Consider the following 22,096-nt stretch of genomic DNA (forward strand, 5'->3'; position numbering starts at 1 on the left):
ATATATATGCACACACACACACACTAGAAACTATTTGCAGTACAGGAAAACCGTTGTTTTCAGTTTCGTGACTTTATACCGATTTAAAATTAAAGTAGTTCCCCTCAATGACTATTTAATTAGGTTCAATAACGTGTTGAGACACCCTACGGATTAACTCTTGAGGAACGAAACATTTTCGCTATTTATATACAATGAATAGCCTATTTTAAGAAGAACGCCATTATTTGTGATAAATATGGCACTTACGCTCTCTGCTGAGGAAATCCCATCGAAAGCAGCACGTCCAGATTGGATCCATGTTTGACAGAGACGCAACTGTTCTGTCTCAGTCTGCGCGGAATAATCTTTGAGTAAAGATCCTCCTTTGCTGCCATCCTTCAGTCCCATCAAATGATACTGACGATAGTCGAAGACGACACATCCACATCTGCTTATTTAGTGATTTACACTACAAGCATAATCGTCCCTCCTCCTGACAGCGACAGTGTATGTTTGTATACAGTAGTCATACAGTAGATTAACGAGCTACAGATAATGGCTGTGTTTCACAAACCTATCGAGCTGCCTTCATACTAAACAACATTTTGGACATCATAGGTGGGTTTCAAGTAAGAACACGGCAGCACATTTGAGCAACGCGCCTGTATGCCCAAAAATGCTAAGTAGGCAGGTCATGAGGTTTAGAGACACAGCCCAAGAGATATGCATGTCAAACACTGATAACTAGCAGTAGCAGTTTCACTCGTCATGCTTGACACTAACCCGCTTTAATTAGCCTAATTTACCTAAAAGTCTAAGAATGATGACATTTTACCTTTACTGTGTCACACATGACATACAATAACAAGTAACTGAACAAAATAACTGCATGTATTTACAATTGCTTAGCTATTTCGATACAAATGTAAAGTGAGTCAAAGGATTTATTTGATTCATTCACATATTGACTTACATATATATGATAGAACTGTTGAAATTACTTGGTAGTGTTGACTATAATAATATATAGATTTAATTGAATAACACCTTCCATTCACAATCACGTCTACTGGAATAAACACTTTTGGCTCTGCACGAAAATGTCTTTACGACACAAGAACAGGATGGGTGTGAAAGACTACCACTGCAAGGTCAACTGTTTCTCATTTCTATCCAAAACATACAACAATTGGAGCCCCACCCTCTGCTAAACAGTGACCTGTGATATATTAATCTGAAATAGGAAAACAGTGACGACTTCATTTAAACTCAAGCTCAAAACTTAAGTCAACCTTAAAAGGAATAGTTCTCCCAAAAATGACAAGTCTGTCATCATTTACTTACCCTCAGGTCATTCCAAACCTCTCTATGATTTACCTTTCTTCTATGGAACACACAAGAAAATATTTTGAAGAATGTTAGTAACCAAACAAATTGGCTACTATTGATTTTTCATTGTATGGACAAAAACATAGTAACAATATCTTCTTTTATGTTCCACAGAACAAAGAAAATCATACATGTTTGGAATGACATGATGACGAGTAACTGATGACAGGATTGTCATTTTTGGGTGAACTATCACTTTAAGGAATGTTCCTCTTGTGGAGTCTTTATAACACAGCTTTTTGGCAAACAAACAATAAAACCTTTTCACTGATTGATCAGTTTTGACCCTGCACTGATGGGTCATAAGGCACAATAAAACAAAACACACATCCTGCCTCTTGGAAAGCCCTCTTCATCTCCACCTAGTGGTAAAACGTAATAAAGATTTATACACTAGTACACAAAAATATTATATGTATAATGTGCAACATTGATAATATTAAGAAATGTTTTTTGAGCACCAGATCAGCCTATTAGAATGATTTCTGAAGGATCGTGTGACACTGCATTTTAAAACACATTAAACTGTAATAATATTTCACAATATTACTGTTTCTGTATTTTCAATATTCAATTCAATTCAATGTATCTTTGGTGAGCAAGAGAGACTTCTTTCAAAAACTATTTAAAAATCCTACTAAACCCAAACGCTAGTGTATATTTATGTTTGACATAATTTTGTATTCATAATGTCTAAATATAGAAGGATTTAAATTATAAACCAAACACACTGAAATGGTTTACTGATACTATATCTAGAGCAAAAATATTGAGGTGTGAATGTTGTCATAGAAACAATTTCCAATAGCACATGAACAGCTCTGAGCAGAATCTCTACAGTAAGATGTTTCCTCCTAATTACGGTAATTCACACATAATGTAAATTAAATTAAAAACAAGATCCACCATACCAGCCGTTCAGTGTCCATACACAATCCAACCACAGCACCACCACTGCCAGGCAATTTGACTGCAGATCCAAACTACACAGACAACAAAGACTCATTCAGATGTGCTGCTTGTTTTCTGGAGGTCACATTACTTCTAATGCCATTAGTAGTGAATTTGTGAAAAACTCAAGGTAAAAGTTACAAGATCTTTAGGAAATGATGCATTGATGCATTCATTTACCTGTCTCGCAAGCTGTACCATTTTCAGACTTCCAGGGCCCAAACAGTCGTCAGTATACACCGACCTGATGGACGAATTGCAACTTCAACACTAGCATTTTTTTAGCAATTTATCAATTAAATTGCATTAAAAACATGCAGTCAAAACTTCTATTCAGCTTTGTTTGAGATTTTGATGGCTGGAATAAAGCATCATACCGGCGTAGCTCAAAGTTTTCATCCATGAGCTGTGCAAGTCTGGGCCAGTCTTTACACTGAAAGGCAGCCCTGTATACAGTAAGAAAATCAACTTTTTCATTGGCCGCTTGTTATCCTGAATGAACAGTAAAGCTACAAGAGCTATTACAGCATGAAAAGTGAAACACTACAATAATTGAAGGACAAATACTCAAAGATAAACCAACCGGGCTTGGTCTGTGAGCTCAGCAAATGATTTCATAGCTTCAACAACAGCAGATTCACCTAATCAGAAAGAGGACAACTTATGAAAGACTTTATTTATTTACAATTAACACATAAACCAGGACATAAAGCAGGACTTACCGTTCAACCAGCGCTGTCTAACGTTACTGTGAATTCGTCCAGAATCACTTGGATTGCCCAAATAGGCTAGCCAGAACCAGGGAAGATCGCTCATGTCTAAGGGAATGTACTCTCCTACAGAAATTAATATTGACATATAGTAAAGCCTCTTAAAATTCAAGTTTCTATTGCTGTACAAATACAGTACTGTTTTCAACATTCATCATATTAAGAAATGTTTCTTGAGCAATAGATCAGCATATTATAATGATTTCTGAAGGATCATGTGACACTGAAGACTGGAGTTATGATGCTGAAAATTCAGCTTTGCATCACAGGAATAAATTACAATTTAAAATATATTAAAATAGAAAACACTTATTTTAAATTAGAACAATATATTTCACAATGTTACTTATTCACAATATTATTATTATTTTTTTTTTATTAAATAAATGCATCCCTGTTGAGCCGAAAATACTTCTTTCAAAAACATACACAAATCTTACCAACCCCACACTTTTAAATGATCCCAGGTGTATATACAATGAAAAATTTTATTTATATTGCCCAGAATCATATTTAGGTTCAAAAACAGTACCATAACCCCGTTCATCCATCAGCTGTTTGTTGAAGTCCATGTAAACCAAGCCTTCATAGACCTATTAGAAAGTTAATACAGAGACAATCATGTTCCACACAGTGCAAATCAGATGAGCCAAATTAATATGAATATACCTACCTGCACAACCCGATCCTGTAGACCAGCTGTGATGAACAGCTCATCAGTCTCTACGTTGAGGATAAAGTTGGCTCTGATTGGTTTAGGAAGATCCTGTCCCAGCATAAAATTTATGTAAGATAATAGTTTATTTCTATATAAAAAGGAAGTTCTAAATTGATCCACTGATTGGCGAATGCTGAACATACGTTGTCTGTGATGTTGTAAAACTTCATCAGGCACTTCAAGGTGGCAGACACAATCGCACTACACAGAAAACACCCAACACCATGTTACAGTATTAAAATTTGATCCTAAAATTTGATGTTACAGTATTAAAATTTGAACAGTGTTTCAAATCAAACACCCACTTCCAAGATCAAACACCAAGTATACTGAAACTTGAATAATATCATACATTATGTTACACCAGGGGTGTCACACTCAATTCCTGGAGGGCCGGAGCCCAACCCTAATTAAACACACCTGATCCAACTAATCAAGTCCTTCAGGCTTATTTGAAAACTACATGGTTTCTGTGTTGGAACAAAACTCTGCAGGGCTCCGGCCCTCCAGGGATTGAGTTTGACACCCCTGTGTTAGACTGTAAATCAAAAAGCCAATGAATGAGCTTGGGAGAAACTGGCTGTTAATGTTCATTTAGGTTTGTAGTCAAATGTTCAACTCACCTACTGCCAGCTAAACCCTATAAGTCAAAAGAAATATAGTACAAAGTTATTCCATCAAAATAAACTTTAGATAAACAACTGCAAATTATATTAATAATAAATCTTACCACTTGCCGAGGAATGTTTGTGTCATACTTGAGTGTAAAGTTCTGCTTGGACAGAGCAATGCTGTCAGCATAAAAGAGGCAAAAAAGACACAGAAGTCAGTGTCTTAATAGAAAATGGTGAATTTTATTGGCGACTTATGTTTACAATTAGATTGCAACATCTCACCCTTGTTCAGAGCAGAACTGGTAAAACTTTTTACAGGTGGCTTGTAGAAGTCTCAGACCTCCCAAATACCTGGAAGATAATTAAATGAATAATATTAATTACAATAATTGGTTTTGTTGTACCACAAACATTCTGCAAACCATCTCCTTTCCTGTTCTACTAAAGAAAGTCAGATGGTTTAGCAAAGCAAAGCAATAAAAATCAGAGACAAATACTTCATGATTGGACAAACCCTTCTTTCCGGCTGATCCGAAAAAGATCCTGCAAGCTTCCGAACTCTGTGGGGTCATTCAGAGGATGAGGTAGAAGAACCTTGAAAAATTAAAGAGATGAGTGAAGAACAGTGATTTCCTCGTGTCCTTGATGTCTTATCTCAATCTGTTCTTATTTACCAGAGTCTGGCTCTCCATAAGCGTGACCTCAGCCCAGAAGTTAGCGATGCTCATAGCAATAGTTTTCCCATTGAAACCATCAGAGGGGTTCCCCATGAGTCCAACCCTGTGAGTCAACACACAGAGTCTATGTATACAGTGAAAAGTAGGCATTTGTGGATACTAGGCAATGTGTACTGCCTGACCTGGCAAATGAGCGGCATGTAATGGGTTTAGATGGGGACAGCTGCTGCTTTGAAGAATAGTGTGCGAGCCATTTTGTGTAATCAGACAGACCCTGTAATAACAGATGTTAAAATGCTCAACATGCATTAATACAACATTTATGTTTAGAATAATGTGGTACACACTAACATTCAAACATTTGATTTTAAATTGATGCTTGCATTCAGCAAGGATGCATTAAATGAAAAGTGACAGTTATTTATAATGTTACAAAAGTTTTGTATTTCAAATGAATGCTGTTCTTTTGAACTTTCTATTCATCAAAGAATCCTGACAAAAAAAATGCATCACATTTTCAACAAAAGATATTAAGCAGCACAACTGCTTTCAACACTGATGATAATACATGTTTCTTGAGCACCAAATCAGCATATTAGAATGATTTCAGAAGGATCGATCATGTGATACTGAAGACTGGAGTCAAATGAAGACTTTTGATCAAATAAATGCAGCCTTGGTAAGCATAAGAGACTTCTTTCAAAAACATTAAAAGATCTTACAGACTCCCAAACTTACATGTCACAAATATATCGTATAAAGTCATATAAATATAAAGCATTAACCCAAAATAATGCTACATTTGTACCCACCACTTGTCCAATTAGTTGAAATCCTGTTGGTAACTTCATCCCATAAACAGGAACTTTCTCCTCATTTATAAGCCATTCCTACAACCATTAAACATCTCAAGTCACACAAAACAAAGTCTTGATGCTTTACTTTTTTAAATTCAAACATAAGTTAAACACTGACCCAAAACGTGCCAAAAGTTCTATCATTAACATCAGGGTGTTGAATGAGGAATTCAGAGATGTACAGTAAGGACTCTCTGCTTAGGCAGTAGAACACCACACTGGCCAGACGAGAAGCAGTGACTCCCTCCTGAGGCTTCTCAAAGAATCGCATGACCCTGGTGTCAGCAGAGGTTCAGAGGATTGTGGTGAATGCTTAAACCAGGGGTGTCCATTACTTCTCCTGGAGGGCCACTGTCCTGCAGAATTTAGCTCCAAACCCAATTAAACACACCTGAACCAAAGTAACCAAGGTCTTCAGAATTACTAGAATTTTCCAAGCAGGTAAGATGGAGCTAAACTCTGCAGGATCTTGGCCCTCCAGGACCAGAATAGGACACACCTGGTTTAAACTTTGAAAAGAAAGTTCTATTTACTTGTCACTTTGAATTTTAAATGACAACAATTTACATATGCTATCTATTTTCAGTATCTGTCTACATGCAATTTATAATGCCAAAAACATATTTCCATTCTATGACAAACTGAACCGACTAAACTAAGTTATTTAGAGTGCAAAAAAACTGCCATGGCACCCTAAATGATCAAAAAAAAAGTTTATTGGTTATTGTGATTTATGATAATGTAAAGATTTCCATATTTCCATTTTATGACAAAATGAATGGACAATAAAGCAATAAACCCTGCTATTCAGAGTGCAAAAAAATAGCCAAGTGCAAAAATTATAAATAATCTGCTAAACTTTGTTATTTTTATAATATCATATCAGAGGGTACTTCTTCCATGAAAACCACAACAATGCGTCATCATGTCTCACCGATGGGTGTTTGGACAAACTTCAACAATTCCTCTGGTGTAGCTCTTCTCTCCTGACTCCAGCTCATAATATATAGCAAGTTCTCCAGGCTGAAGTATTAAATAAGTAATGAGAATTACAATTGAGTAGGAATTACATCAATTATTTCAACAAGGTAAATGAGTGGAAACATAGATAAAATAGTGATGAGTGAGAGTAAATACAGTTGTGTGTGTGCAGTATGAGCATAAATGCGGTAATTACTGGGTATGGCGCAAGCGGGAAAGTACAAATCAGTATGAACCTGGTTGGGTCACTGTGTATGACATCTCACTTGTAACAACACAATCAATAGGATGAGTCTCTCTTACCTTAGATCTGAAAAAGCGAATGACTTGTGCAATATCAAAGTTCTGATCAGCACAAAGCATGTCTCCTGCGATCTGTAAATGCAACATGTGAATTCACAACTAAAAACAGCCATTCCAATTTAAGATTTAAAGGAATAATAAACCCAAAAATCCTTAAAATTTACTCACCCACAATGCCATCCAAGATGTCGATGAGTTTGTTTCTTCATCAGAACAGATTTGGAGAAATTTTGCATTACATCACTTGCTCAACAATGGATCCTCTTAAGTGAATGGGTGCCGTCAGAATGAGAGTCCAAACAGCTGATAAAAACACCACAATGATCACAATAATCCATGAGTAATCCACACGGCTCCAGCTGCTTGTTTGTAATAAACAAATCCATCATCACAATGTTCAAACCTCAATCTCAAATCACTGCTTCCAGCTAAAATATGGTTTTTAATAGAGGCTCTAATCTATAAAATTGATTTCTCCAGTGAAAAAGTCGTCTTGCCTGAGAAATATGTACAGATCAAGCACCGTTTACAAGCGAAAACAGTTCAAAACAGCTCTAAACAAAACATGTTGGTGGATTTTGATATGAGAGGACAAGAGAGGATGGACTTTTTCACGCATTATTATGCATTATAGACTCGTATGGCCAGAAGTAACTAAAATTTATTAATGATGGATTTGTATCTTAAAAACACACCTCTTTTCACTTTATAAGGCGTTAATTGATAGACTGGAATTGTGTGGATTACTTATTGTGATGCTTTTATCAGCTTTTTGGACTCGCATTCTTACAGCATCCATTCACTGCAGAGGATCAATTGGTGATCAAGTGATTAAATGTTAAGTTTCTCCAAATCCGTTCCAATAAAGAAACAAGCTCATGGATGGCCTGAGGGTGAGTACATTTTCATCAAATTTTTTTTTGTTTTTTTTGGTCAAATAGACTTGGTTCTGGAAAAAGCCCATACCACCATGATGTCATCTTGTAGCTGTCGGCTTCGGATGGCCAACTCGAGATCTGCGACAGCCCCAAGTCTGTCGTCCAAAGTAGTGCTGCCATCATTCACAACATTCTCCACTGGAAAGTCATTTGCTGTTGCCCACCGTTCATAGTGCTTGTATCTAAATTGAATGCAGTTTTGAACCAACATACATTCTGAAGTAAGTTTAATGGGTGGTATTGTGTATCCTAAACATTCAAAAGAAGCCAAGCCTCCTGCCCTTATTTACACAAAAGAAAATGTAAACATTGCAAAAAAAAAAAAAAATCAGGTTGGCATGCATGACTAAATAAATGACAGCAAAATATGCCTTACTTATCAGCATTTGTAACCAGATAGACTTCACTGAACAGCTGGCGCCTAAGTGAGAGGGTAAATACTGTGTTGCATTGGTTTGCATGGAAAACACCTTTTAAAATTATTCTAAAAGTACAGCACAACAAATATAATGACTCACGTGTTGACGGTTTCCCACCAGAAATCCAATATTTTCTTTCCCCCCACTCCAGGTAACAGAGCTTTGGGCACACCGGTCAGATGAGCAAACAGACCTGTAACATCACTCTTGCGATACAGAGACAAGTTTAGTGAAGCGCAGCATTTCATTGCAAACCTATTTTTATCTGTAGCACACTTTCTCCTTCTCTTCTCTTTCTTGTTTTGAATATAAATTTATAACGTGGGAAGTCCACACGAGCGCCAAAGTTAAGAAATCATAACAGTTTTTGTAGCTCAGATGAAAACGTTTATATTAGTTGATTTACCTTGATCTGTGTCTCTAAAATCGTGCCGTGTCCTGCAACTAACAGTATGCAAATCATTATTCTGGCTTATATATTTGAAATAGCAATACATAATCTTTCCATCACAGGGTTTGCGGAAAGTCCATAGTGCAATAACAGTTACAACCGAGAAGTGACTCGCGTCACCGGAAGCCATGCAAATCCTTAAAGAAACAGGCTCATAATTTCTTTTTTAATATGGCAAGCCGTTTTAACATTGTTTAAATTAAACGAGCTCGTATTTGTTTCTATACGACTGTTATTATATTTTTATTACTAGAAAGTAATCTAATAGTGACTAGTATATCATTAGTTAGATAGGGAGTATTTAATAGACAAAAAATTATTCCAAATAGTAATAATTCATATTTCACCCGTTATGATTACATTTTATGACTAGTCAGATGGCTGCTTTCTATGAATCAACTGAAATACACACTGGTATCTAATACATTGTGTCTGCTGAATTAGTACTAAGATACCTGCAAGCGATAATAGTAATGAATAAAATCGGAATACGTACCTGAAACAACTGGAAAAGTTCAAGTAAACGGCATATTAATTAGAAGTGAATATTGGAACTGAACCACAGATCCCCGTAGATTTCAATGGTAAAATTTGTTAGCAGTTACAATGGAATGGTCAATGGTGATTATTGGGATAGTAACTAGTAGCAAAGGAATAAGTACTAGTACATTATGAATACGTACCAATACAATAGCCACCATTGAAATAAATACTAATGTCATAATACATACTGGTATCTGATAAATAGTTACTAGTAAAACTGACAAAAACACTACTCACTATTGTAGTAATGTTAAAATGGCTTGCCCAAATGTTCATGCTGATAGAGGAAGGTCTGATATTAAAGGCAGGTCCGGGCAGGCTGCAGTTCTGCATGAACCTTGATTTTTTCAGGCTTGAACCTTCCAAATATTTGGTATTAAACAAAAATAGACAAGAATATCTCCAGGAATGGGAGATAGCTCGTCTTTCTGTTAAATACAAAATATTTGGCAACTGAAAAGGCGGAGATGTTACAACAAAACTGTAACAAACGTTTGTAGGTCGGGAAGAAGGAGGCGGGAACCGGCGAACATTCAAACAAAACTTTAATAAAATAAACACAAAACAGCGCGACAGCCCCTCGCGGACGACTGTCGCGCACAAACAAAACCAAAACACAAAATACACTCCAGGCCTGGCTCTCTCTCGTCTTTCACTGTCGTCACGCCTCCTTTTTATCCTTCCGGATCTCCTCCGTGAGACTCGAGACCCGTGAGTGGTGCAGGTGTCGCTCATTATCAATTACTCCACCGGCCTCGCTCCGTTCCCACGGCTCTCGGCCCCGCCCCTCTCGTCACAAAAACATTCTTAGATCACAATTTAGAAGAATAGCGTAGTGGGGAAATGTGTTATTTATTTCAGTACTCTGCATAGTGAAATCTACTACGACCATGTTGTGAATTGTCAATTAACAGGCAGTTATTTGACATGCTCATTATTCAGACAAATTAAGTTGAAAAACCTGAACCTGAAAAGTATGAAATATATGAAAATGCATTCATAACACAAAGATTTAACATTAATAATTTCCACAAAGTTTAGAAGTAACAGTACAAAATAAACACATTTCTCTGACCTGTCCTGGTACATAAAAAACGAATGCTAAATTACAAGAAAGTATGGGGGACACAAAAAAGAAAAGTAAAATATGTACATAAGGCAAGATCCCAAAGGAGAATCATCACCGGTATGCTGAATACTGCATTATGTAAGTCCTGCATTGATCAGGGTTGTTTAAAAACATCAGAAAATTGAATCTCCTGCACTGAATGTTTTTGGATCTAAATTTCCAAAACTCCAAAATCCTTTGAACTCTTCATTGGGGATCTGCACTCGCTGCTGCAACTATGCCATGCTGCCGGAGCTGGCTCCTCAAAATCTGATTCTTAGACTTCCAATCTTCCACCTTTAAAAAACACATGACAAAACAACAAATCAATCAATGACATCAATACAATAGAGAAATAAAGAAATGAAGAAAGTGATAAAGACAGACAGGAAAACAGAGATATATATAGCCTAAAATTAAGAACTTTTCCAGGTGGTATTGGTTTTTCCATATTCATTTTGAGATTTAAATGTGAGTTTAAATTAATTAAAGTAAAACCAGGATCAAAACAATGACTAAAGTGCAAGTGAATTATTATATAAGCCTAAATGATTCAATTAAATTAATCTAGATAATAAAAGTTATCCCTTATTGGTGCAACCTGTAAAATACCTCTTGCCGTAACAGCTGGTTATCCATCTTCAACCGGTCAAGGCTGTTCAGTTCATCTCCTAACCGGCTGTTACTTTGTCGCAGCTCTTGAATGTAATCGCAGGCCTTTGATAGGATCCCACCCTTACTCTGTAACACACACAACAGCAAAATCAGATATAATCCAGAACTTCCTGCACAATTTTATTCACAAAACTGACACATACCTGTCCAGTTTTAGTGGAATCGATGGTGCAGTCTGGAATTGTTTTGGAAAGCTGAACAATCCAGTTGTTAATTTTGTCTCTACGTCTTCGCTCAACTGTCAAGTGGGTTGGAAATAATCACTTGCAAATAACTTACACATCTAACTGTATGTAATTTTCAATCCTTTTCAGTTACCTTCATTGTGCTGAGCTCGCCTTTTCTCATCTCTAGAAGTCCTTGGCCCCTCTGTCTTACTGCAAATAATTAAAAAGTATGTTACAATAAATGTTTTTGTTCCTTGGGTTCATTTTGCTCCTACGCTAATCCATTAATTCAGATGTTCAGTCAACAGCTCATTTAAACACTATATACTACAGGTCAAAAGTTGGGAATACTAAGATTTTTTTTTATTCTGTTTTGAAAGAAGCCTCTTGTGCTCACAAAGCTGCATTTATTTGATTAAAAATACAGTAAAAAAATATTTTTAAATATTATTACAATTTAAAATAACTTTCAGCAACCACTACTCCAGTCTTCATTGTCACATGATTCTTCAGAAATCATTCTTTTATCTATCTTACCCCAAACTTTTGAATGGTAGTGTTATCACAGTTTCCACAAAAATATTAAGCACCACAACTGTTTTGAGCAGCAAATCAGCACATTAGAATGATTTCTGAAGCATCATGTGACACTGAAGACTGGAGTAATGGCTGCTGAAAATTCAGCTTTGCCATCACAGGAATAAATTACATTTTAAAATATATTATACTAGTAAAGTTATTTTAAATTGTAATAATATTTCACAATATTACTGTTTTAACTTTGTTTGTAATCAAATAAATGCAGCCTTATTGAATATCATAGAATTTGTTCAAAAACATAAAAAAATATTATTTATTTTAAACTTTTGACTGATTTTATATTACAGTTTAATATAAAATAGACTTATGGCATACCTATACTGACATCAAAATAATAAATTGAGTTAATTATTTTTAATCCATTTATATTCTTTACATTATTCTTTTACATTATACTGTATGCAGTCATAAAAAAAAGAGAATGCAAATAAAGACAGCAAAACAGCAATAACTGAAAAGAGAAATGTATTAAACGAGGCTGGAAAAGCAACATTACGCATTGTAAGGTTGTGTACGAGGTGCAATAGACCTCTGGTTGGCTCCAGTAAGGACCTCCTGCTGGGACATCATAACATACAACTGACCTAAAGCAGGAGCAAAAAAACAAATTAACAAAAAACCCAGGCTGTTTTGCAACAGAAGTGTTGCACTGTAAAGTATTCATGTGCATAATAGCAACTGAAATGCATCATTTATGCTAAAAATGGTTTGATGATGTACCTGCAGGAGTACTTTGACTAAGCAGAGCATCTGAGGCCTGAACACCGGTCACCATGGTGCCAGCCGCTGCGTCTGAGATAGTAGCAGGGTAATATGTGTAATGGGTTTCTGTGCCATCGCCCTCCAAGCCTTCAGACTGAGAAAAAACAGCCTGAAAAACAGATTTAAATCATATTGAAATGAGATGTAAAAAGGTTCAATTCTATTCATCCATGTCAGGTAAAATAATAAGCAAATTTCCACCTGTGTAACAGGCTGTGTTGTAGCAGGAAACCCTGTCACTACACTAACAGCTGTTGCACCATCAGTTTGAGCTTCCAGCTGTCCATCTGCGACTTGGATTACTCGATATGTAACCTGAGGAAAATTAAAAGGATAAGTTATGTTATGAAATATAATCTTACACTTGTCTGTAGAAGCTACCTACAGTGAAGAAAGAGAGATCACTGCTAGATCTTTCTGAAACATCATCAGAAAGAACACTCAATGGGAACAATTTAGGTTGGTACATCCGTCTGGAATTGACAGCACTGAATAACATTGTAAAATGGTTCTCCATTGTTATCATCACCAGATGTAAACTGGGCCTAAATTCTCACTCAGGTTTGAATATAACACTTCCTCCCCATCTCCTACCTGCCCTGAGGGAGGGTACAGCTCCCCTACCTGCCCCCCAGCTCCCTCGGTCTTGAAGAGATATTTAATCGGCTGCTCTGAGGAGAAAGTAGAAGCAGACTGAATAGTTGTGATTGCCGATGGGTCCTCTGCAGTAGCAACTGACCCTGTGATAGAGAAAACACACACACATACGCACACACCAATACTCAACATTTATTTAAAAATACACTGACATTACTGCATCGTGCTTAATCTTACCTTCTTCAATGACTGGAACATTGACATCAGGTTCAGAACTTTTCTGCTGTCTGGAAACACAGCATTTTACATTGTTGTATATTTAGCTAAAATGGTGGTATTACAAATTGTATAGTTCAAATATTTAGTTGCATTAATACTTGCTACCAACCCTTTCATATCCACAGTCAGTATGTAACTGGTAAAATGTGCCTTCACTCCCTGTTGCCTGATCAAACCTGTACTGGATCCAACAGATGAAACCAATAATATAAACGTTAACATGAAAATGCTTGTGTGTGTGTTTTATAGAATACACATAATAACAATTATGAACAGAACTGGTCAACAGGAGTCACTCGTTACATTAATACTATGGTTTTGTATTACACGGTAAATATTTTAAAATAAACACAAGGCTAACTAAATTGTGCATACAAAAGGATTTATAATCCATTCAAATTGAGATTATATTTGACTCAGTTGCAAGGTTAGCTAGCTAGCTACCAGTGCTATCTGGCAATCTTACAGACAAAAAAAAACATAAATGTTTTAAATGAGCCGCGTACACAAATAAAACACTTGCATCTACATATAGCCATCATAAAATTGGTGTTGGAATAAGCAAAATAAATATGTGATTTCATTTATTTCTCACCGTTTACTTTTCTTGTGCCCTCTCTTGTTCACAACAGGAGCAACCGGAGCGGGTAGCTTTCTGCGCAGGCGCACAGAGTCGACTCAGTGGAATCACAGGAGGGTTTTACGGAACGGAACCTGGACTGTTTGTATGCGTCATTTTCTGTCATAAGCATTTTCAATAAAATCTCCTTCTTTTGTTGAACCTCAGAAAGTGAAATAATTTGGCATCAGTTTGTAATTGGAGAGTATATAAAGATGGGACTATAGGGAGTGATCATTATCCGGTTATATGTAAAGTTAATATCTCTGTAGTGGAAAAAGTAGATGGAAGAGGAGGAAATTGGGTGTTTGAGAAAGCTGATTGGGAAAAGTTTCAAGCAGAAAGTGATAAATATTTAAGTCAAATTGATAATAATACAGATATAGAGTTATTAAATAATTAAATAAAGCAAGGAATATTATCAGCAGCAATAGAAACTATACCTAAAAGTAAAGGTATAAAACAAGGAAATCAGTACCATGGTGGAATGATAATTGTAAAACAGCAGTAAAAAACAGAAATAAAGCTTTCAAGTTATTGAAAAGAACTCATAATTTCCATCATATGATACAGTATAAACATGCACAGGCAGTTGTAAGAAGAACAATTAGGCAAGCAAAGCGGATATATTGGAGGGATTTTTGTAGTTTAATTGGAAGTACTACTCAGATAGGAGAAGTTTGGGGGATGATTAAAAAGATGAGCGGGGATGCAAGGGAGTGGAGTTATCCTGTGTTAAGTGACGGAGATAAAGATGCAGTTACTAACAAAGAAAAAGCAGAGATGTTGGTAGATGCATTTGTTAGTATACACAGCTCAAATAATTTGTCAGTGGAAGGAAGGAAAGGTAGAGAGAGCACTAAATCTATGAATATGGAAGCTTTAAAAAAGAAGGACGTCTTTGAGGATGATCTAAATGTCCCTTTTAGAATGGGAGAAATAGAAAGAGCATTAGTTAAAACTAGAAAAACGGCACCAGGAAAAGATGAAGTAAGCTATATCATGTTAAAACATTTAAGTACAGAAAGTAAGGAAAAATTGCTAATGTTATTTAATAAAATATGGGAAGAAGGGAAAATTCCTGAGAGTTGGAAAGAAGCAATAATTATCCCAATAAGGAAGCCAGGAAAAGATGCTAATAAGCCATCAAACTATAGACCTATTGCATTAACATCGCATATTTGCAAATTGATGGAAAGAATGGTAAATGAGAGATTAATGTATTTTTTGGAAAAAAAAGGGTTTGATAACGGAATATCAAAGTGGGTTTAGGAGAGGAAGGGGCACAATGGATGCAGTGTTGTGATTGGAGGACGATGTAAGAAAAGCTCAAATAAATAAAGAATCTGAAGAGACTATTATGACCAGAGTAAGAATAGGGCATAATAAATTAAACAGCACTCTTCATATTATGGGAAAACATCCAACTGGGTTTTGTGAACAGTGCCAAATACCCGAGACCGTAGAACATGTGCTTATTAATTATTCAAAATATGAATTACAGAGGATGGACATGATAAATGACATGGGAAAAATAGGACTAGCGGGACGTGGAGTAAAGAATATAATGGACTGCAGTAGGAGTGAACAAGGAATGAAATATTTGATTTGAAGAACCTCAGAAAGTGGAATGTTCAAACTTGTTAAGGTCTGAATTAAGCAACTTCAATCGTATAAGTATGTGTTGCCTTTTATTAACAAACATTCGTTTTTGTTTGAAAGCTGTTTCGTGCTGGTCTAATGTAGCTGGGATGAAAACACTGGACAACGCCGGGGGTCGATCCCATGGCGGGAGAGCTGAATTGTTATGTAGAAGTAACCCCTGAGCTACGCCAGTGCAGCGAATTAAAACTTAATAACCGATGTAACAGTTAACGTATAAATTGTCTGAGTCCGAATTTGAGTGTCGCTTCTGTTGTCAAGTGTATATCTGAAGAAAACGCTAGAGAGCGCTGCGGGGTCGATCAAAAGGACTGTCTTCAGAAAAAGCCAAATGAAGTAACCGCTGAGCTACACCAGCGCAGGAAACATTGATCTTGGGTGTTTGATTCGTGTTGTTGGAAAATCACATGAAAACTTTTATGATGTTCTTTTTTTACTGTTTATCAAATAATTGTTAAATTACTTACAAGTCTCAAAATGCGGTAACACTTTACAATAAGGTTCCATTTGTTATGAGTGGTGGAAAATGCCCCCATAAAGGGCTGTGTATTTTTTTCCCCTGTGAAACAAAAGTTAAATGTGTCTAGAATTCTGAAGATATAATTATATTTTCCTTAAATAGCATGTACTTCCTTCCTAACTACAGGCCATATACCTAACTGACACTTTTTTACTTGCTGCTGAAAATTAGATCACTTAACAGTGAAATCCGTTTTCTCTACATCACCAGTGTGAGCTTCACAGAGAATACTTCTACATCACTCTAGTCAACATACTCCAGAGCAACAACAAAAACATTTCTTTACTTTATATAGTGGTTATTTTTGGAAACAGTTGGCTAACTTGAACTAACAATGAACAGTTTTTATTAAAGATGAATAAATACTGTAACAAATGTATTGCTCATTGTTAGTTATTATAACTAAAGTTAACTAATGGGACCTTATCGTTAAGTTTTACAGAATTATTTGTGATTAAATGTGTATTTAAGTTAGTTAGGAAATTAGCCTCAGCAAGACAGAGTCAGTCATTTTATTCCAAAAATGTAATTTTCATGACAAAATGTTAAACATGATACATAACTTGAGATGTGGTGACAATGTGACAATGTTTATGGCTTTAAGAAAACAACAACAACAAAAATTGTCTCATGATGCATGCATACACTGTTGAACATTATTAGTATATGAAACAATAAAAGTGTGCTTTTAGACACAGGACCAAATGCCTGTAAAAATCTGTTATAGCTACTGAAAAGATTTAACCCTTTATTGTTGTGTTCCTAATAAGTTTAAGTCTAATCTGCTTCACACTATTTAATCCGTAATGTGGGTTTATGTAATTTATCTTCCATTCCACAATGTTTCATACTCAGAATGAGTAGGTTTTGAGTAGAGAAGGCTGTTTGATTTTACAAGTACGTTTCTTGGAAGAAAATAAATGCTATTAACCACAGCAATTTTGAGACATGTAGTAATGGTCCACCTGCAGGACAGTCCTTTGGTCGCTCTGGGAAAAAAAAAAATGTATATATGCAAAATTCTGAACTCAACTAATTTAAATAAACAGTATTTTGACAGGTTAGCCAGATCTACAACATGTTGTTTGCCACAAAATGCTCATGTTTTGCACATTTTGGCAAAATTCCATATTTTATAAAATATTAACCATTATTTATTAGTCAATTTCATTATGATCAAATAATTTATTTGAAACATTTTAAGTAACTGACACTAACCTTTTCGTGTGCCAGTGTGTTTCACAATGAGTGTCTTCTTTTCTTTACTTGTTCTCCGTGTCAGATCGCATACATAAGTCTTGGTCTGGTTATGGTAAATCCGGGCATGATCATTGATAATGAGTCGGCATACTCCAGATGTAGCATTTAAGAATGAAACATCGTTGTTGACCAATTCTTCATATGAGCTGCCAATTAGAGTTATTGTGTCTTCCTCAACATCATAAAGGTTGCAGTTAAAGGGTGTAGGACTATTGTCACAAGTTGGGTAATAACAATCAACTGTTAGGCTTTGGTTTTTGTTTACACAGGCTGTGAGTGCTCCAAAATCTGGTTTCTTTTGAGAATAGACAGCTGAGGAAGAAAATAAACAGTCTTATGTAGGCTACTGTATTTTGATTTGAATGTGCATTAAAGTAAATACCAGTGCTCTCCTGAAAGCAAAAATAGTGTTGTAGTTCCTTGAAAGTGTTTGGTAAAATGATTCAGGAGAAGAACGTTTTTAAATGATAAACATTATATGTATAGAGACAATGGGTGATTAAAAAACTTGAATCTTGAAGATTTAGAAAGTGTATACTGTATCTTCACATTACATCACATTAAACTTAAATGCCTATATGAGATTTGTGTGTGATTCATACCCGAGAACAAGAGGACCACGACGATCATTTCTATATGCAAGTGGCTCTCTATGTGAAACAATAAAAACAAACCAGCTAAAACAAAAACAGTATTCTATTTCATAAACATGGAACAGATTTTTGCAACAGATGTTTACATTTATAAAGGATTTTCTCTCACACCAGGAGTCAAGAATAAGAATTAAAATTCGAATATCCATTATTTGGTCTTTAAAGTCACAAATTATTCACAACTAAAACATAAAAATAAACAGGATAGCATTAAAATCATCTTTTGTCACACAGGAAACTGGCATCTATGAATTTAAGATATTATACACATAGTTTGACAGGTTGACAGGATCAACAGTTTAAAGACTAAAAGATTCATAACAGAAAACAATTCAAAAGCTCTTACCTTTGATCATTGTTACTTGAATGTATTTGCATTTTGTGTGAATAATCCTTCTATTAACTATTTGAAATTGAGAGAAACATCTAATGTTGTGGGCCGGGTTCAAATGAGAGAAATCAATGGGAATGTGCTTTTGCTGGGCTTTTATAGCATTCATTTGTGTGTGTGCTGAGGGGTTTAATGCATTTCCAGATGAAGAAAATTACATAATACAACAAGGAAACTATTACTCAGGGGAAAAAAGTACACCCCAATCTTTCTGTTGTTGTTCTTTTTATTTCTTTTTATTACTATATACTAGCATCTAACAGCCTATTCAATATATCACCCCTTACTTTTTAAATCATAAAAAAAAACATTTTCAGATATAGTCACAACCTTTCCTTATCACAGTCCATCAGTGAGCCTTTTACATGTGCTAAAACATCATGAATTATAAATGGAATTAACTATTAGAGATGAATTTCCAGGTACCACAAGAGTTGTTATCACGTCTTCTTGATATATTTCTCAGATAATTTAAATTCTCAAAACTATTTGTTTAAGCTCCACATCATTGTCATGTGACTAGATGATTGTATCAGAGACCACATCCACCGGAAGCCCATGGACCCAGAAGACATGGTCTACCACCGCCAGAGCGGTCTCCTTAGAAGAAGGGAGCTTAGGGAGAGGAATGAAGTGGACCGCTTTGGAAAAGCGATCCACCACAGTAAGGATGACTGAATTGCCATTGGTTAGAGGAAGGCCCGTTACAAAATCCAAGGCAATATGAGACCAAGGGCGGGAGGGAATGGGGAGGGGTTGGAGCAGACCAACGGGAGGCTTATTGGAAGATTTATTTTGGGCCCAGACCGAGCAGGCAATGACAAACTGATGTACCTCCCCAGCCATAGAAGGCCACCAAAACCGCTGACGGATGGATGCCAGCGTCCTCCTCACTCTCGGATGGCAAGCAAGCTTTGACGAGTGGCCCCACTGAAGGACAGAAGAACGAATTACCTTTGGAACAAATAAAAGGTTACTGGGGCATTCTTTAGGCACCTCAATTCCTCGAAGAACCTGTTTAACTTGCGCCTCAATGTCCCAAATGACAGCCGCCACCACCCGTTCTGAAGGAATAATATTCAGAGGTGAGACTGTCACCCGGGCCAGCAAACTGGTGGGATAGAGCATCTGGCTTGACATTTTTAGAGCTAGGACGATAAGACAAGGTAAAATTGAAGCACCCAAAGAATAACGCGCAGCGAGCCTGACGAGAATTTAATCTCTTGGCTGAACAGACTTCCCGACTTCCGAGGCATCCACCTCCACAATGAACTGCCTTTCAGGAACTGGAAAACATAGAATTGGTGCAGAAGAAAAACAAGTCTTAAGCCTCACAAAAGCAGCCTGAGCCTGAGGAGACCACAGAAAGGGAGTCCTGGTGGAGGTGAGAGCCGTCAAGGGTGCAGCGATCTGGCTATAATTACGCACAAATCTGCGATAAAAGTTTGCAAAAACCTAAAAAAAAAAACAGCAAAGCTGTAACGCCTTGCGTGAATCAGGTATTGGCCAGTCAGAGACGGCCCTTAACTTGGCTGGGTCTACATGGATCCCCTTTGCCGAAATGATGAACCCCAGGAACGGAACAGAACGAGCACTTCTCCGCCTTGACATACAGCTGATTCTTCAGCAGCCGTTGCAACACCTGTCTGACATGCTGGATGTGTACCTGGATAGAACGAGAGAAGATCAGGTTATCATCCATGTCTCTCAGCACATCGTTGACCAGGGCCTGGAAGACTGCTGGGGCATTGGTCAGCCCAAACGGCATGACCCGATACTCAAAGTGCCCCGTGGGAGTGTTGAAGGCTGTCTTCCACTCATCCCCCTCTCTAACACGGAGCAGATGGTAAGCATTGCGGCGGTCCAACTTCGTGAAGAATTCCGCTCCCTGCAATAACTCAAAGGCTGAAGACATTACTGTTAAAAACAGGTACCCCCTACCTTTAATGTCATTCAGCCCCCGATAATCAATACAAGGACGCAGGGATCCATCCTTCTCCACAAAGAACCCCGGGCCCGCTGGAGAAGAGGGGCGGATGAGGCCGGCTGCCAGAGAATCACTGATGTACTTATCCATGGCCTCCCGCTCTGGACCCGAGAGCGAGTACAACCTCCCCCGAGGAGGAGAAGTACCAATGAGAAGATTGATGGCACAATCATAGGGTGAGGAGGGAGAGACACAGCCCGGGACCTACTGAAGACCTGCCGAAGATCATGGTAGACCACCGGGACCCCAGACAAATCAGCTTCCTCCGCCTGAGAAACAGAAAACACAGAGCCAGGAGACAAGGCAGCACCCAAACAATGCTTAAGACAAAAAGGGCTCCAGGAGAGAACAATTCAGCCCACTCAATGTGGGGGTTGCGCTTCACCAGCCAAGGGTGCCCCAGCACAATGGAAGTGCCGAGGGACTCCAGCAGGTAAAACACAACGGTGGTTGCCCGAAATAGTAAGACTTACGGGGACAGTAGAGTGAGATATAAAGGCAAAATGAGAACCATTAAGTGCACGAGCGGTCAAGGGAATCTGGAGAGGAATGGTAGGGATCCCCCACTTACCAGCCAGAGAGGAGTCCATGAAGTTGCCCTCAGCCCCAGAGTCCACCAAGACAGGGCATGAGTGAGAAAAGCGATCCCACTGAACTTTGGCAGGAAGAAGAGTACGTGCTGTAGGGGATTCGTTGACAGGGGTTACGCTCACCAGTACTCCCCTGGCTACTGGCGAGCATTGCCTTTTAACGAACAGTTTGAAGCAAAGTGCAGTACCCCCCTGGCTACTGGCGAGCATTGCCTTTTAAAGGACAGTTTGAAACAAAGTGCCCAGATCTGTCACAGTATAGACACAGGCCTTTGGTAATGCGACGTTGCCTCTCCTCAGCTGTAAGTCGAGTCCGGCCAACTTGCATGGGCTCAGGCTCTGGCAAGAAATCAGGACTGGTGGTGGGAGATAGAACTTGAGCGCCGTACGTGCTGTAGGGGATTCGTTGACAGGGGTTACGCTCACCAGTACCCCCCTGGCTACTGGCGAGCATTGCCTTTTAACGAACAGTTTGAAGCAAAGTGCCCAGATCTGCCACAGTATAGACACAGGCCTTTGGTAATGCAATGTTGCCTCTCCTCAGCTGTAAGTCGAGTCCGGCCAACTTGCATGGGCTCAGGCTCTGGCAAGAAATCAGGACTGGTGGTGGGAGCTAGAAGAACTTGAACGCCT

The 22,096-nt window shown here is 37.6% G+C and overlaps 3 protein-coding genes across 9 annotated transcripts in view; all 3 read right to left on the reverse strand.

Moving 5' to 3' along the window:
* LOC107657259 (ubiquitin-associated and SH3 domain-containing protein B-like) overlaps positions 1–706 on the reverse strand; it is a 17,534-nt gene extending 16,828 nt beyond the window's left edge. The window contains exon 1 of the mRNA XM_016445286.1: positions 250–706. Within this exon, the coding sequence (XP_016300772.1) occupies positions 250–377 (128 nt within the window). The 5' untranslated portion in view covers positions 378–706. The remainder of the gene's footprint in view (positions 1–249) is intronic.
* Positions 707–1,512: 806 nt separating this feature from the next.
* Positions 1,513–9,192, reverse strand: LOC107657260 (glucuronokinase 1-like). The gene is made up of 23 exons (XM_016445287.1): positions 9,006–9,192; positions 8,699–8,805; positions 8,557–8,601; positions 8,209–8,362; positions 7,243–7,314; positions 6,893–6,981; positions 6,077–6,233; positions 5,914–5,991; positions 5,284–5,375; positions 5,099–5,204; positions 4,939–5,018; positions 4,707–4,775; positions 4,541–4,601; positions 4,434–4,450; positions 3,954–4,011; positions 3,766–3,858; positions 3,625–3,685; positions 3,045–3,158; positions 2,906–2,963; positions 2,700–2,768; positions 2,503–2,566; positions 2,283–2,354; positions 1,513–1,733 (listed from the first exon to the last, which is right to left on the reverse strand). The coding sequence occupies exons 1-23, from the start codon at positions 9,060–9,062 to the stop codon at positions 1,647–1,649; spliced, it is 1,860 nt and encodes a 619-aa protein (XP_016300773.1). The 5' UTR covers positions 9,063–9,192; the 3' UTR covers positions 1,513–1,646.
* A 1,683-nt stretch (positions 9,193–10,875) lies between these two features.
* LOC107657261 (upstream stimulatory factor 1-like) lies at positions 10,876–14,471 on the reverse strand. Of its 7 annotated transcripts, none has more exons than XM_016445289.1 (11): positions 14,377–14,471; positions 13,891–13,957; positions 13,740–13,789; positions 13,500–13,645; positions 13,107–13,220; positions 12,864–13,014; positions 12,640–12,727; positions 11,695–11,753; positions 11,520–11,614; positions 11,314–11,442; positions 10,876–10,998 (listed from the first exon to the last, which is right to left on the reverse strand). In XM_016445289.1, the coding sequence occupies exons 2-11, from the start codon at positions 13,896–13,898 to the stop codon at positions 10,909–10,911; spliced, it is 930 nt and encodes a 309-aa protein (XP_016300775.1). In that variant the 5' UTR covers positions 13,899–13,957; positions 14,377–14,471; the 3' UTR covers positions 10,876–10,908. The 7 variants fall into 7 exon arrangements, with proteins under 7 accessions (XP_016300775.1, XP_016300780.1, XP_016300779.1 ...); XM_016445294.1 differs by having other exon boundaries at positions 13,530–13,576; positions 13,891–13,962; XM_016445293.1 differs by having other exon boundaries at positions 13,500–13,576; positions 13,891–13,962.
* Between the last annotated feature and the right edge of the window lie 7,625 nt (positions 14,472–22,096).

This window comes from Sinocyclocheilus anshuiensis, unplaced genomic scaffold, assembly GCF_001515605.1.
Source record: "Sinocyclocheilus anshuiensis isolate Anshui unplaced genomic scaffold, SAMN03320099.WGS_v1.1 scaffold139, whole genome shotgun sequence".
NCBI classification, from domain to species: domain Eukaryota; kingdom Metazoa; phylum Chordata; class Actinopteri; order Cypriniformes; family Cyprinidae; genus Sinocyclocheilus; species Sinocyclocheilus anshuiensis.

Coding starts and splice junctions, on each gene's coding strand:
- LOC107657260 (XM_016445287.1), bottom strand. CDS start 9,062: ATGATTTGCATACTGTTAGTTGCAGGACACGGCACGATTTTAGAGACA. Junction 8,602..8,698: donor TGGTGGGAAACCGTCAACAC/GTGAGTCATTAT, acceptor CCTCTCACTTAG/GCGCCAGCTGTTCAGTGAAG. Junction 3,686..3,765: donor TACAGGATCGGGTTGTGCAG/GTAGGTATATTC, acceptor ACTTTCTAATAG/GTCTATGAAGGCTTGGTTTA.
- LOC107657261 (XM_016445289.1), bottom strand. Junction 12,728..12,863: donor TAGTCAAAGTACTCCTGCAG/GTACATCATCAA, acceptor CTCCTGCTTTAG/GTCAGTTGTATGTTATGATG. Junction 11,443..11,519: donor ATTCCACTAAAACTGGACAG/GTATGTGTCAGT, acceptor TGTGTGTTACAG/AGTAAGGGTGGGATCCTATC.